Source organism: Cupressus sempervirens, chromosome 9 (assembly GCF_028749045.1).
Source record: "Cupressus sempervirens isolate cs-2001-9-10 chromosome 9, ASM2874904v1, whole genome shotgun sequence".
Classification (NCBI taxonomy): domain Eukaryota; kingdom Viridiplantae; phylum Streptophyta; class Pinopsida; order Cupressales; family Cupressaceae; genus Cupressus; species Cupressus sempervirens.
The window spans coordinates 348,884,793-348,901,463 of NC_143126.1; the positions used below are offsets into that span (position 1 = coordinate 348,884,793).

At 36.3% G+C, this 16,671-nt stretch overlaps 1 protein-coding gene across 3 annotated transcripts in view; it reads left to right on the plus strand.

Annotated features, from left to right (window-relative positions):
* Positions 1-16,671, plus strand: part of LOC149538749 (Mitochondrial substrate carrier family protein) — a 221,965-nt gene that overhangs the window by 83,625 nt on the left and 121,669 nt on the right. For all 3 annotated transcript variants that reach the window (XM_089800072.1, XM_089800071.1, XM_089800073.1), the window contains one exon: positions 7,071-7,267. In XM_089800072.1, coding sequence (XP_089656198.1) covers positions 7,071-7,267 — 197 coding nt within the window. The remainder of the gene's footprint in view (positions 1-7,070; positions 7,268-16,671) is intronic.

Consider the following 16,671-nt stretch of genomic DNA (forward strand, 5'->3'; position numbering starts at 1 on the left):
TAAAAACCGAATAGTGTAGGAGAAAGAGGGCAACCCTGTTTGACTCCAATGGTGCTTTCAATCGGAACAAAAAAGCCCTCCGGAGTCCTGAGCCTACTAGTCACCTTCTCATAGAGCCTCATAATAACAGTTTGCAACATATCTCAGATCCCAATCTCACGAAGTCTCTGAAATAAAGCCAACCTAGGAATATAATTGAAAGCCTTACGGAAGTCCACAAAACAACAATAAAGACGTGATCCATAGTCTGATAGTTTTCCCGAAAACCAGCTTGCCCTTTAGCCCTACAATGTCTTCTGACAAACTCACTAGATAGTATGGTGTTCAGAGCAGTGGTGTAAAGTTTGGCAAAAGTATGCTCGATTATGATAGTCTTGTAGTTACCCAGGTCGGAAGCAGGCCCAGACTTATGAATAGGGTAAACCACATGTCTTGACTAGGGCTTAGGAAAACCAATATAAACCACTCTATTAAAGAGTGTAGGAAGGTAAGATCCAAGAACCAAAGCACCAAGCTTGGAAAGTTCTGCTTGGAAACCATCCTTATCCGCCGCTCTGCTACATCTCATTGATCTAATGGCCTCAATAATACTAGAGTAGGTGAACAAATGGCAATGAGGAGGTGGCTGCCCAGGAATGTCATAAAGTGTAATGATATGGGAGGTTAGAGAGTGGAAATCAAGGATGGAGGATGGCGTTGGGGGGGACATTGAGGGAAAAGGGTATGCTAGAAGATTTGGGGATTCTGAATAAGCGTGGAGCAAAGGGGCCTACACTGGGAAGAGGCAAAAGACCGTTTCTTGTGGCAGAATGTCGGGGTTGTGATTTAGAAAGGAATAGTTCATATTTTATTGTGGTAGACCTTTTGTATATCCATCCTAGAAGAGGAGTCAAAAAATGTGCTGGAAAAAAAATACACCCTTGCCAAATTCAACAGTATTAAAATGCATTCAAAAGCATGAAGAAGCAAAATAGAGAGAAGAATGTAGGCAAAATACCATCGATGCCACTAGCAATAGAGTTAAAAAAGAAAGTGGAATGAAATCCCACACAAATATTGTGATAAAAGATCATTACTTCTATACTACCTCAACTGCCCTTGATTTTGAAAATGAAGCACCCCTTATACACAAAAGAAAGGAACCACTAGAAATTGCATTTTTGAATTAGAGTAGGGAAATTGTCGACATTGTTGTGGCAAGATACTTGTATGCAAATGGGCTCCCTCTTAATGTTGTTTGCTCTCCATATTGGAAGAAGATGGTGATAAGTGCTAGTGAAGCTTCTACACGGTATTAAGCCCTGGTTTCGAGAGAGTATGAACCACCTTGTTGGATCAAGAGGTTAAGTTGATTGATGATCAATTGAAGCCCATAAAGGATTCATGGATTGAGACATGTGTAACAGTTGTTCTAGATGAGTGAAAAGATGCTAAATATTGTCCATTGATCAATATTTTGGCTGTTGCCTAAAGGGACATTGTTTTTGAAAGCAGTGGATTGTGAGAGGCAAGTAAAAGATAGGCCATTTATTGCTAATATTATCATTGCTGCCATTGAACAAGTGGGTGCAAGAAATGTTGTCCAAGTCATAACAAAAAAAACAAAGAAGCATAGAGTTGGGGGTTGGTTGAAGAGAGATATCAACATGTTTTTTGAACACCTTGTGGTGTCCATTCATTCTATCTGATGCTACAAAAGATGAGGAACAATATTGAGTGGATCAACGAGGTGTATGTAGAGGCTGATTACATTCAAATGTTCATCACAATCCACCACATGACTCAAAAAATATTCAGAATGTTCTCATGTTTGGAGTTATTGAAGGTAAGGGAACTTGAACTCTAGTTAGTAATTTAATTTAAAAAAAATAGTATCTTACATTTTCTGTATTTTTATTGTGTAATGTGTATTCTTTTCTAAAGTATGTAATAGATGTATTTTTTTTTGGCTCTATTTTATGTTATAGGTTGCTGAGACATGTTTTGCATCAAATTTAATCATCTTGAGATGACTTGTGTAACTGAAAGAGGCAGTTTCCAATATGCTAATCAACAACAATAGGGCTATATGGAGGCAAAGCAACAGTGATAGGGTAGCCAAAATAAAGCTTAGGATATTGGATGACTTTTGGTGGGAATGTGTGGAATATCTCAATATGTTCACCGAACCCTTTACGAGCATGCTTAGGTACATTGACATAGATAGGTCTTACCTTGGAGAGATCTATGATGGCATAGACTCAAAGCTTGAGAAGATCAAACAAATTGTAGATGAAAACGAGCAAGATCCTCAAGAGACCTTCAAATAATGGTTGTAGAACAATGGAACAAAATAACCACAACTCTGCATTTGCTTGCCTATGCATTAGCGCCCAAATACAATAGCACCCAATATATTGATCTACCATGAAGGCAACCACCCTATAGATTTAGAAGTGTTTGATGGATAAAAGGAAACATTTGAAAGACTCTTCCCCTATGATGATATGCGAGATTTGATTATGGATGAGTTCATAGAGTTTGTGAATGCAAGAGGTCTAAGTAATGATGCTCTTCTTATTTGTTAAGGAAGGATGCTCATAGTTGGTGGTACCTCCACGGCCAAAGATTCCAAACATTGCAGCCCCTTGCAATCAAAGTTATATCACAAGTAAGATTTATTTAAAAATATTACTATTAGTATACTTTGTCTTCATAAATTCCTAGAAATTATAAGAATCAAGACTAGCAATTTTGTTTTAATTGTTTACTTTGTTATTTCTCCATAGGTTGCTAGTTTATCTGCATCAGAAAGATATTGGAGCACATATTCTTTCATCTTCTTAGTGAAGCACAATAGGCTGCAATAAAAATAAAGAAAGAGAACTTGCTATTTATGGATTGCAACTTGCGTCTCGTTTCACACAAGAGTAAAAACTGCAAAGAAAGGGAGATAAAGAGGTGGGATGTAAATGCAAAGCTTGAGGACTTGGGTGCTTCCACTTCTCGGCTTGCAATTGAAGATTTTGACACCAATACTATTATTGCTGTTGTTGATCCCAGTGGCCTTAGCTCTATTGTTGAGTCAAGTAATGTCTAAGAAGAAGATGAATATTAATAAATTTTTGATCCATTAGTTGAACTTGAAATAATGATACTTGAAGTTGTCGTTATGATTTAATTTTAATGTTTTGAATCTTTGATGCTGAACTTGAAATATATGACGTATGATCACAATTCATGATGCTATCATTACAATTCTTAAAGTTTATGGCATGGTTACCGGGAGACCCGTCTCCCCCCTAAAAGTCATGTCTCGGAGACCGAGATGCATCTCGGAGACTTTTCGCGTCTCCGGAGACCTCAAAAAAGGTTGGAGACTTCATGACGAAGTTTCCTGAAGTCTCCCCATCTCCTAATCCAAAAAGTGAAGTCTCCCCGAAGTCTCCTGGTAAAATATAAATGTAAAATATAATATTAAATAATTTTATATATTTTAGCCCTCATTTTAATGTTTTTAATACAAAAATTAAGACCATTGACAATTTAAATGATTAAATCATTTAAAATATTTTATTTAATAAATTAATAACTTTAAAAACATTAGAAACACTTTTAAAAAATTATTTTTATTGAACAATTTAAATGATTAAATCATTTAAAATATTTTTGGAGAGTATGATAGCTGAAGACCTTGAGATGGATGATCACAACCTTGTGGAGTAGATGATAGTACCATCAACACACTAATAATACTAGATATATTTTTGTTTTTTGTTTATTGTACAAAGTGTTCATTTTTGTTTGCATATCAGCAATTCAGCATCAAACTATACTTTTTTGAATTTAAAATTTGAATATGTAATGATAATCTCAGCGATTATCAATCTGATATGATGGTGATCATATGCAATATTCGAAAAACAAATATGTCTATGAGATACAATATTGTGATCATGTGAGTTTTGAAATCTTTGACTCTATGAGTCTATTTTAATTTTTAATGTGACATTACTATTATTATTTACTTTAGTCTTACAGTATTACTATTTTCAAATTTTGTATTTACTTTTAGTATTAGACTCTTTAAACTATTAAAAAAATTTTTAAAAAAAAAAATTTGCCTTCTCCAAGTACCCCTGTCTCCTATTTGAAAAATTGCCGTACCGGTACCAGTACCAGTACCAGTACCGGAGACCTCAAAGTCTCCTTGTCTCCCGGTGACCTTGGTTTATGGTGTTTTTGTTTTTTAAATCATATGATTTTATGATACTATGTGACATTCTAATTCTAAGTCATGCTTTTAGGCTTCATAAATATGTATATATATATATATATATATATATATATATATATATATATATATATATATATATAAAATGTCTACATGTTTTTGTATGAATGAACCCAAACCCCTTTCCAAAATTTTGCTGTACCAGCAAACTAGGTCTTTGAACCCGTATTTAGGAACGAACTCAAACTTTCAATTTAGTTTTCGAGTCATTTGCTCTTGAGACATGGCATGTTTTGAAAACTTCTATGAAAGTGCATTATTTTAGTAGACGAAAGTGAATGTTTTGGCTAGAGTTCAATAGAAGATTTCACAGATTTAAAACAATAAGGTTTTCTATTGGTACTTATCAAAATAGCTAGAATACACTTGGAGTCATTTAAGTAAAGATTTCTTTGATCCGTGTTGGAGATCTATGTTTCTTTGTGCTCCTCAAGACTCACTTGGTGGGATTTCCTCAAAATCTAGGATACACACTACCGCATTTTTATCTATTTAGTTGTGTAATTAAGCATTCGCTAGAGTTGGAATAATGAATATTTGTTTGTCATATTGTTAGTGACCACAAAAATAAATTTAGATTCCATAACATGTGTCAATTATAGGAGTCCCATATTAAAATTAAAATTGGATGATTTAAAACCCATTCAAAAGAGAAATATATGCGTGTTTTCAATGGATTGATTAATTATTTGTTTATAGTGGGGATGTTAGTTCTTTGCATAAAATGGCTAAATTTAGCAAACATCATTGGGATGAGACCCAAAGCAAGTGAAACATGTGATGGCAGGGGATATAAAATGCAAAAACAATGGTCCACAGATTTTTTAATCTCACTAAAGCAATTGCGGACATGACTAATGATAGCAGATAGGGAGTGCATACCGTGGATTGCCCTTGCTGGATTCTATTCTTCTCAGCACCTGATACTGCTTGTTGAGTTTAATTGGGAGGTTTGCTAATCATCTAGAATGGTGCATAATTATGATTGAAACCCCCTGTGTGTAGAGTCAATCCACTTGGATTACACTACTGCTAACTACCTTGCTTGAATATCAGGATGATCTCAACAAATATATAAATTTTGATTGTGCAATAAATTTCATCAAACATACAATAAATTTGTATATAAATATCGGTTATCCAATGCATTTTAGTGTCACCTGCACAAAACCAGGCATTTTGAAAATATAAACAGTCCAAGACGAGGAGATGTAGGGATAAGTAGGGAGTGTTCCCTTGGTGTCCCCATGATTTGCCAATTTTTTAAACGATATCGAAAATAAGGGACATGTCAGAGAGAGAAAGGGAATGGTTGGATGTCCCTGAGATGACCAGGGATGTTTGAAAATAAGGGACATGTCAGAGAGAGAAAGGGAATGGTTGGATGTCCCCGAGATGACCAGGGATGTTTGTGGGCTAACTCGGCAATTGCCAACCTTCCTCGTGATGGTGCAACATTTTTCAAAAACAGATTCACTTGAATGTAAAATAATCTCTTATTTTATTTTGCAGTGATCCCCATAGCCCAACTCACCCTAACAAGGTTAAGAAGCCTAATTTTTATCATTCCTTTCTTATTTTGAGATTGAGGCTAAGGCAGTGGCACTAATTTACTATCTTTGTTTTATTCTTGAGTCTTTGACTCTTTTGAGACTTATGACATAAATGATATTTGAATACTTTTGTTTAAATTGACAGCCTTTGGGCATTTTGATATTCATATTACATGTATATTGACAATGATTCACTGAATTATATTAATGAATGCAATTTGAATTAACTATAGACTATAGTACAGTGTAATACTGGTAGTGGGGTATGTCGGGACGAGTTTCTTGGAAGGGGGGACAAAGGGCCTCAATTTCACTGCAAGAGGCAGGGGGTGTTGTATCCTGTACATGCAGAACTTAGGAATGCTAGTTATGAAATGATGTTTCAGTATGACTTACCAAATTGAAATACTTGAACATAGCAAAATTGCAACACTAACCCGACAATTTGAACATTTAACATGGTAATATAATACATATACCCAATAGTAACTTAAAAAAACCAAAATTCAAAAAGAAGTTCAAGTATCTGTCCCAGCTGCAGTGTGGTTGTGGAATGGCAGAGGTGGTGGTACTCGGGTACTCATACCCGGTGCAAGAACGTCTTGGGGATGGGTACTTCAAGTTTTTGGGAGGGGTGCGAGTACCCGTGTTTCACTGCTATAGCATTAACTATTAAAAATAAGCTACATGATTTATATGAATCTATGAATTTGAAATCTCATTTCAATTCAATTACTATGTATAATGTGTATGATGAATGGTTTATCATTGTTCCACACGAATATTTGAAACTGCCCTATATATTTTGTATTTTCCCTATTTTTTATATAACTGTCCCCTCTGTCATCCCGTTCCTCTCTGAAAATGGCCAACTTGGAAACTCCTCCCCACGTCCTTGCCCTGTCTCCCTATCTTGGAAACTTGGGGTAACGGGTGATTTTCAATGCCCATATATTTTAATTGGAATCTTATGATTTTTTATCCTATTTTGTTTTTCGTATTTACTTTATACATGGCTATGTTCTAGATGTGTTGGCAATTTTTCCAGTTTTCCTATTCTGTTTTTCGTGTTTTCTTTATACATGGGTATGTTCTAGATGGTTGGCAATTTTTCTAGATAGTGCATAACTATACTGCATGCTCATATAAAGTGCTTTTTGAAGCCTAAAATGTTTCATACGTTGTTCTTATTTGTTATCATATGAATTTTTTCTACATTGCCTAAAATACTTCAATAATTTCAGGTGAGTCAAAGGCTTATGGTACAAGGCACTTCTGGTGCTGCTAACTACAGTGGCGGTCTTGATGCAGCTCGCAGAATTATCAAGACTGATGGTATACGTGGGTTATATAGAGGATTTGGTATGTCTGTGTTGACTTATTCTCCTTCCAGTGCTGTTTGGTGGGCATCTTATGGTTCAAGTCAACGTGTCATTTGGAGGTAAAGAACAAGGAGACACTTATAGTTATAGTAGATATCTACTCTTTGTTTGTTTAGGAACCTGGAATTTGAAATCTCATGCACGTTTCCGTGTTTCTATATTCAAGAAAATTGCAGTGCTACAAATTGTTTTTTGGGAAAGTTGTGTCCTGACTCTTTCAGTCTAGTTTGTGTGCAAGATAATGAAGAAATTAATTTTCAACATGGCCAGTTCTTCGCTGAAATCGTTCTTCGCTATAAAGGATGTGAAGTTTAGTATTATATGGTTTAAACTTCATGCTATATACTATCAAACACTTCCTCACCAAAGGCTTAATGTCACAAATCATCTAGCCGAAATGCAGTAACAATTTTGTATCATGGTGTCAAGATTCAAAATTATGATGGTATATTGATTAAAATATTTTTATATTTGAAGGCTTTAGGTGCTAATTATGATCATGAAGTCCTTCATTGATCTTAGAAACCATGGTGGCACACCCTTAATCTGGAACATAAATAAGAATTACTTACCACAGAAATGAGAAAACTAATACTAATTTGGTTGAAGTGCATTGGAATACTCTAGGATATGCTGGCTGCAGATTTGTAGTTTGATAGGTCCGAAATCTGCACTAGCTGTTGTAGACCTCTTAAAATCTAAAACTTAAAAGGAACATAAATCTGAAACTGACAGGAAATATAAGAACTGTTGTAATGCTAAAAATAGGAACTGATATAATGTTTTATATAAGTGAAATCTGGAAGCAATTGTATATTACAAACTGAAACTTCTGAAAATTTGAAATAAATGTTATAAACGAATTGTCATCTTGTAGTTGTTCATGAAAATAAATCACAACAATTTAAAGTAGAAATATATGTACTTTTCTGAGAGGTTGTTGATACTACCGTAGGCCAAATGCATGGCTGTATGGATGCTACCTTAGCCAAACACAGTCTGTAGATCTGTCCACAAGATCTCTCCTCCAATTCATTCTTTACTACATTCTCCAAGAGTATATCATAGCATGTCCCCTACTTCAGCTCTTTTTCCTTTCACATGTGGGATTAGCAGTCTTCTTAAAAATTGTACATCTTTTGAACTTAAAACCCAAATGAACCCAGAAGACTAGGTCCGGCTAACCAATAAAAAGAGAAAAAAGCAAAACATTTACTAGTGGAAGCCAAACAATTAGTCCCTTTGAAGCAAATCTAGTATTGGGTGCTGCGATATTTCTGTAGACTCCACTGTGGCATCATCCAATGACATTCTTTGACCAAAACAGATATTTTTCATTGGACCTCATTTAATAACTCCTTTCTGGCATCAGTGAGCAGATAAAATAGAATTTATGTAATTAAATAAAATTTTCTTAAGATTGATATTTTTAAAAACTTGCATTTAATTAATTATATCTTGAATAGTCTAGTGACATTAGCTGGGGACCAAAAAATAAAAGAATAATATAAATTCATTTGGTGGAGGGAAATAATTATTTATTCTTAGGTGACTTTGAATTATCTTTTCCAGAAAGTTGGTGGGATGAGTATAAATAAGAGGATGCAGGGATTCATTCTTCATTTTCTGTCTGATATTTGGTTTTAGCGCCAGCTGTGTAGCTGAGCAAATAGTTTCCACGCAGGACGAAAACCTTCGTTTGAAGAGGCTTGGGTATCACAAGATTCTATCATAGCCTTTACGTCATGATTCACTCAGGATCATGATTTGTTTGAGAGTGGAGAAGTGGTTAATAGTTGCAGGTTTTGAATTTCCAGGTTCAAATTCATTGAAATTTGCAGCCAATAATAAATTTCTACTTACCAATATATGTGAAAGCTTCATACAATTTAGCTGCCATGTGTGCATTCAGAAACAAGGATAAATAAAGAATAATAAGTATTATAGTGTTCCAGCCATATAATTTAAAAAGGGGTTGAAGCTTGAACTGGGGCCTTAATTGGTCTTGCATTGCTTTTATGGGACACTTTTAGGAAGCGATACCTTGCTTAAGACAAATCAGGCGTACATGGAGTGCTGAAGAATCCTTTATAGGAAGTTAAGCTGCTATACACATCTATTTGGATAGTCAAAGGAGTCGAACATAAATTTTGAGAGGCTTGCTACCCTTTAAATTCCTCCATGTATCTCATGATGAGTTAGCTTAAGCCAAAGAATGATCAAGTGGCAAAGAATCACTTTCTTGTTTCTCTTGAATATAAATTTTGGGAGGTTTGCGATCCTTTAAGTTCCTTCACGCATCTCATGGTGAGTTGGCTTAGGCCGAAGAATGATCAAATGAGTGGCAAAGTATCATTGTCCTGTTTCTCTTGAAGTGTCGGATATACAAAAAGGAAAAAGTTTTTTAAGGGAAAAAATAATGAAAACCCATCAGATAATTTTTAAAGGGAAAATATTATGAAAACCCATCTGAAGAATCGTCATGCAGAAAAACATGAGACTTCGCATGGTTTTTGGAGATGCCATGATAATTTGAAAACAAAGTATTGGGTGATTTCCAAACAGTCTTATTGGATGATTTCAAATAGTTCTTTGTGATTATAATTGAAATGTCCCTTTACTGGTTTTGTATGATATTTCACGCCTCTAATCAGATTTTCAAGATCAAACAACTAATATCACAAAGATCCACCAAATTTCTCAAGAAACCCCAAATCGGGTACGCTGAAAATAGTGCCAAAAGCTTCACAACTTCACAAATTATTAATAAATCTGAAAATGGACATTTTTACAGAAATTTCAGCAGCATAACAGCCTACAAAATGACATTTCCAGATCCGTATAGCCTTTACACAACAGCTCACAAATGTAGGACAAAAATTATGCTCATCGGGCTCCCGAAATTAACACAAAAATGCCCGGAAACACCACAAAAACACTAATAATCTATCTCAGAAGTTTAATCACGTCTCAATACATATATTCAGCTCTATTTTAACACCTTAAAGTGTGAAATACAACAGCAACCCAAACTGATATGAAATACTCAACTGAAAACACCAAACTCATACAAAAAACACACCCAAAAACCCACAAATCTGCACTGTTCAGCACAAAGGCAAACTCTGTATGAGCATGCACATGGAATGGCTTCAAACTCCCGTCCTTAGCCTTCCTGGAAACCTGCAAACTCCCGTTCTTGGGTCTCCCTGGAAACCTGCAAACTCCCGTTCTTGGGTCTCCTTCTCCACAGGTTTGGCAGCCTCTGAAGAATAACAAAGAATGAGCAAAAATCAAGTTCTGGAATCAGCTCAGAATGCCTCCAAACCCCTTAAAAGAGGGCATAACCCTAACTCACGCCCAAGAGGGGTTAATGAAACATATTTTAATAATAATTTTTATTTATTAGTCCATTAGCTTCCAAAGATTATCCCCTTTTTCCAAAACTTCACCTTTTTGGGCTTGCCTGCCTTAGCAAAGATTATTATTTTTAATTATTTGAAAAGGGGACATGATAATAATATTGTCATGGTTTGAGTTGTGGAAATCTGGGCTGACCGATAGAATCTGTAAAGTTTAACGCAGATTTCTTTAACAGTGCTGATAAATGTATGGTTCTTGTTTCAGGTTCAATCTCCGCTAATGAAGGACCTGTTATGCTCCACAATATGTATATTGATAATGCAAAGATATGATAAAAGTTTTTCTTTAAACTTGATATCTGTATTACCGCCATCTGCACGCATTAATTGATTCCGATGCTTGCAATATTGGGCGGTAACAACATATATACAAGGGTGGTCGGGTATATGGGTGAATGGGCATGTCTCCAAGTGGAGACATGACCATTCACTGATATACCTGATTGGTGATTTGATTACACCCGATGTTTAGTTTGTAACAAAACTAATTGTTTCAAAGACTTAACAAAGCCCAAAGTAATCGATAATGATCAGAATGGAATGCGATCATTACTGAGATCAATCTCAGATATATATATATATATATATATATATATATATATGCACAGTCGGTTCTGAATACAGTGATCATGATGAATAATGCAGATTATATTCGTGCATATATACATATCAATATTCAAATCATATATATATTCTCATACGATCAGAGATATTGTCTGAACTGGAGCTACATGTTTCAACACTCCCTCTTAGCTAGGGAAGACAAAGCGCATATGAATTCTTCTCATAATAAGAAGTAATATCCTCTAGATATTTTAAGAAAATCAAGTCTCATGATATTCTTTCAATTTTGTGTGTACATAGATATCAAGTCTCTTGATATCTTCCATAAAAGATCATGGCATATCCATAGATATTAAGTCACATAATATCCACCATGAGTTTAAACATATTGATCTTCAATAGATATCAAGTCGCATGATATCCATCAACATGCTCTTTTAACTATTATGATTTTCAAGAGTATCAAGTCACATGATATTCATCATAATAGTTATTTAATAATTTAAAGTCGTCCCCTTATATTATTAGAGTCAACATTTCAATATAAAAGATTGTCTCCTTTTAATATTGAACATAGGGTAGGCCCATGAGTCATAGAGTCACACATATGACAAAAGAGTTTATACTTTAAACATCTTTATTAAATAAAACAAATTTATAAAGTTTTGAGACTCAATCTCATTAACTTACATTTCAACCAAGCCAAGTTTCTTTCTGAAATGATCAACCTTCAATTTAGGAAGTGCCTTGGTAAGAATGTCCTCTATTTGATCACCTATATTGATATATTCTAACTGAATAGCTCTTCTTTCCTCCATGTTTCTTACATAGTGGAAAGGAATTTCTTTATGCTTGGATCTATCATGAAATACCAGATTCATAGAACTTGATACAACTTTGGTTATCACAGTGAATAGTGGTAGGTTTCATAGGTTCACCAAACAAGTTAGAAAGTAGCTTCTGAAGCCACACTGCTTCTCTAGCTTCCATTGCTGCTGCAATATACTCTACCTCAATAGAACTCTGAGCAACCGAAGCTTGCTTTCTACAGATCCAAGAAATCATAGCTGATCCTAAACTGAAAGAACATCCTAATGTGCTTTTCCAGTCTTTCACACTTCCGGTCCAATCAAAATCATTATATCCATGCAACTCCAAGCTGGTATTCTCATATATAACTTCATACTCAATAGTACCTTGGAGATACCTTAATATATGTTTCAAAGCAACAAGATGAATCTCACGAGGTTCACACATGAACTGACTCAATGCATTCACAGCATAACAGATGTCAGGTTGAGTATTTACAAGATACATCAGGGACCCAATTATCTGTTTGTATAAAGTAGGATCAACTAGTTTGGATTTAACACTTGCTTCTTTTAGTTTGTGTAAGTTGGTTTCCATAGGTGTAGACATACGTTGATAGTCCCACATTCCAAATCTTTTCAAAATATAAACAATATGCTTTTGATGTAGAAAGATATGCCCAGACTTCTGACGCACCTTCAATCCAAGAAAGTAATGAAGAATTCCTAAGTCCTTCATTTCAAATTGAAAAGCTAAATCTTTATTACATTGATTAATGAGATGTTCTTCTCCTATAATCAGAAAGTCATCAACATAAATAATTAGAATTAGCATATCACCTTTAGTTACCTTGAAGTAAAGATTTTAATCAGCTACATTCTTGGTGAATCCAAGACTTAAAAGGTATTTGTCAATCCTTTCATACTAGGCTCGGGGAGCCTATTTGAGTCCATTGCCCTCATCAATTTACATACATAAGAGACAACATCACGTGTCACAAACCCTTCTTGCTGTTCCAGGTATACTTCTTCCTCAATTTTTCCATTAAGAAAAGTAGTTTTTACATTCATTTGATTGATTTTACAACCTTTGGCTGTTGTGATGGCTATTATAGCTCTAACAGAGTTGTACCTGGCAACTAGTGCAAAAGTTTCTTCAAAGTTGATTCCTTCCTTTTGAGAAAAACCTCTAGTGACAAAGTGAGCATTATGTTTTTCAATGCTGCCATCTGTAGCATACTTAGCTTTGAAGAGCCATTTTGAAGACACAACAAATTTTCCCTTAAGTCTAGGAACTATGTCCCTGTTGAGCTATTGTTATGCATGATGCTAAATGGCAAGAATTCTTGCGAACTCCTCTCTTGAAAAGCTGATCTCGTGAATCAACTCCAAGGTTTTGGGTGATCTTGCGACCTACTAGAATCCGTTCAATTGAAGATAAATGTGATTGTTCACAAGGAGGCCTTTGCTGGTTCGTTTTGATTTCGGATGAGATGAATCTGCACACTGCTTCAAAATAAAACATGCCAAAAGAACTATGTTTTTGTATTTTTATGTTTTTTATGAATGCAATCTAACAATGCAGCTAGCATGAAGTCCTATTCTAACAAAGGGGGTTAATAAAGAAAATAACAAAACTTTAAAGCAAATAGCATGAAATTGAAATCCCAATGTGCATAGGCTATGGAAAACAACACGTCTACGAGTTAAGCTTTCAAAGAAAATGAGTGGGTAACCAATGAAAGGAGGAGCAACGCTTCCTCGATTCCATTGATGCAATCGTCGGTGAGAAACTTAGTAATTGTATGATATTTCACTCTTCATCAAATCGCAAGGCCACGAAAAGTGCGCTCATGCGAGATGAAAAGTTATGCAGGTACAATTCGATGATTTCTTCTCAAGCTAGATAATTCAGCGGAATTAGTCAAAATCGTAGCAAACACCAGAATTAATGAATCGCACAACCAGAAACAAAGCAATAAACTTTTGGCTCAATCACAATTCCATGAACGTAAATTCACGAAACAATGACACATTTAGGCAAGAATCACGACACTCCAAATGCGAGCACCAAAAACAAAATTGTTTAATGCAAAATAATGGCGGCCCCAATTACATATTACAATGGAGTATTCATAAGAAATCGTCTCCTCAATTTGTGTTGAGAGTGAGAGATATCTTCATGCAATAATATGTTTTTAAATTAATAAAACAATTATATACAAGCTAACAGTCTAACTAGTGCTAAGTAGGACTCCATCCATTTTTTATTCATTAATTGGATGCATGAGCCTTTACACATCAAAAACAAAGAATTCATGAGAGGAGAAAGAATAAGAAAGCTTTCAGTGGAAGTGGAAGTGTTTGAAAGTGCCAAAAATGGAAAGCTCTATTTTTGGAACTGGTAGTTAACTGTCGATGCACCTCTGGAAATGCGACCTACGGACTTGCGGACCTGTGCAGCTCAAAAGGGTCCAAAATCTCAAAATTTTACTGAGTGTGAAAAATGAAATTCTGGCATCTGGGTTTTGTTGCCTTTCATCCCAAAGCTATGTCTAGATGTTTGCCCTTGAATTTCTCGAAAATCTCAGTAATCTTGGCCGCATCCGGTAAATTTAAAGCCTCATATTTATCTTTAACCTTCTGCCTAGAGTTGTCTACCTCAATTTGAGTCTCAACAAAATCCTCCAGTTTGGTATCCAACTCTAATAAGGCTTCCTCTGTTCTAAAAGCCTGCAGGATGTCCTCATCATCAGAAGCTTCCTAAAAAATCTTCCTGAATCTCTTCACCACTACCTCTATCGACAATAACTTCTCCCGTTCCTCATCCACAAAAATCTCTAAGCATGCATCACTATAATGCCTCTCTGCTTCTAAAATTCGCTCTCGGGCTTGGTCCTTGAGCCGGTGAATCTTCGCATGTAATGTCTTCATTACTTTATTATTGTCCGCAGTCTTCTCAATCCAATCATCAGTTAAATCCAATTCCTCCGCTTTATATACATCTATCAAAATCCTATATCTCTGCACCTTTATAGCTTGCAAAACTTGTAAGTCTTTGCTCCAAGCACACACTTCATCCATGATACTGAAATCCTGCTTCAAAATGGCTACCATCTTATTTACATTCTCCTACGTAGCGTGTAGTAACTTAAGATTCCCTTGGATGATCAAGACACCATTTTCTTCAAAACTTTCCCGCCACTGCTGACAGGCTTTCAAAAATGGGTCCAGATGCATACCCCTCCCTTCTCTGAGTACATCATTTAAGGTCTCCTCGAGGTGATCGGGGTCTAGGGGACTAATAACTTCAGCTAGACATCCTCTCAGCATTTCATTTTGCCTTCGAAGTGTTCTAAGTTCAGCCCCTTCTTGGTCCATGCTTCTAAAAACTTCTTTATTCCCATCGTCGCCATCAATCTGGCCGTATCCAATATGGGCCTCCCAAGCATGACCTCTTTGATTTGATAATCGTGTGGCTCGAAGCTTTTTCCATTTGCATCAGGAGGAGGGATGGCCACTTGATAAAACAAATCCTGATCCTGAGTGCTGTTGATAAATGCTAACGGTCTCGCTTCATGTGACGGGGACTCAAGTTTATTCAAAACCTTGGCCAATTCAATGATATCCTCCTCATTTGCATGGAATTGTGGTTTCATGCTTCTCATCATTTCTTTTCTCAGCCATCTTGGAATCCATTCACTTGAAGGCTTGCCTCTCGAGGATGGAGTATGTTCAGCTACCTCCTTTCCCTTATCACTTCTCCCCGGAGTTCTTTCTCTTTGGAAGGGCTCTCTTTCTGTGGTCTCCGTCTCTGTGGATCTTGTAGCTTGCACCTTGGTGTCTTGGGAGGCTAGTTGAGAATATTCTACTATCTGTCCCTCTTTTGACACTTCATCCGTTGCCATTTGTTGTGGCTCCTCTTTTGGTTCCTTTTGAACCGATCCTTTATCAACCACCGTGACTTGTGGTGGGGATGGGGGAGTAAGATTAGGACCCTGTGATTCTGGCGGCATCTGCGTCCAGTCTTCCTGTTGGGGTTCACCTGTAGGGGTATCCTTGATCTTATCCCTGACCAATTTCGTTCCCACGGGCATGAAGTCAAAATCTGACATCTTAAATATGTCATCGCCCTCTTTACTCTGCTCATCCACCCATTGTTGTACTTCATCTTCTGAAGAAGTTACTTCCAAAGGTTCCTTTGGGGCGGATGGCGGTGTCACCATGGAACCTCTTCTCCTTTCATGTTCTGTGGCTCTAGCTAGTCTGGTTCTTCTTTGTATGGGCACATCCTATTCCTCACCTTCCTCTTCTTCTTCTTTTTCTCCCTTGGGAACAGGTTCCGGGATAGATAGGAAAGGAACCGTTCTCCTAATCACCCTTTGCCTCTTCTTCATAGGGATCTTAATCTTCTTTTGTTTCTTAGAGGCGGAAGGGGATGCTGGTTCTGCCTGCAAAGGAGGAGAGACTTGTTGGATTTCACCCTCTTTTGTCTGGCTGGGCGCAATTGGCGGCAATTGAGGATCTGTCTGGTCTTGAGAAACCCCAGTGTCTTTTGATCCCTGCACATATTCTCCCTGTTGCTGAGGAGGTGCCTGTACTTCACCCTCTTCTGTATCGGCCCTTTGAGGAGATCTCCTCTTTCTTTTGCCTTTTCCTTTCCTCTTG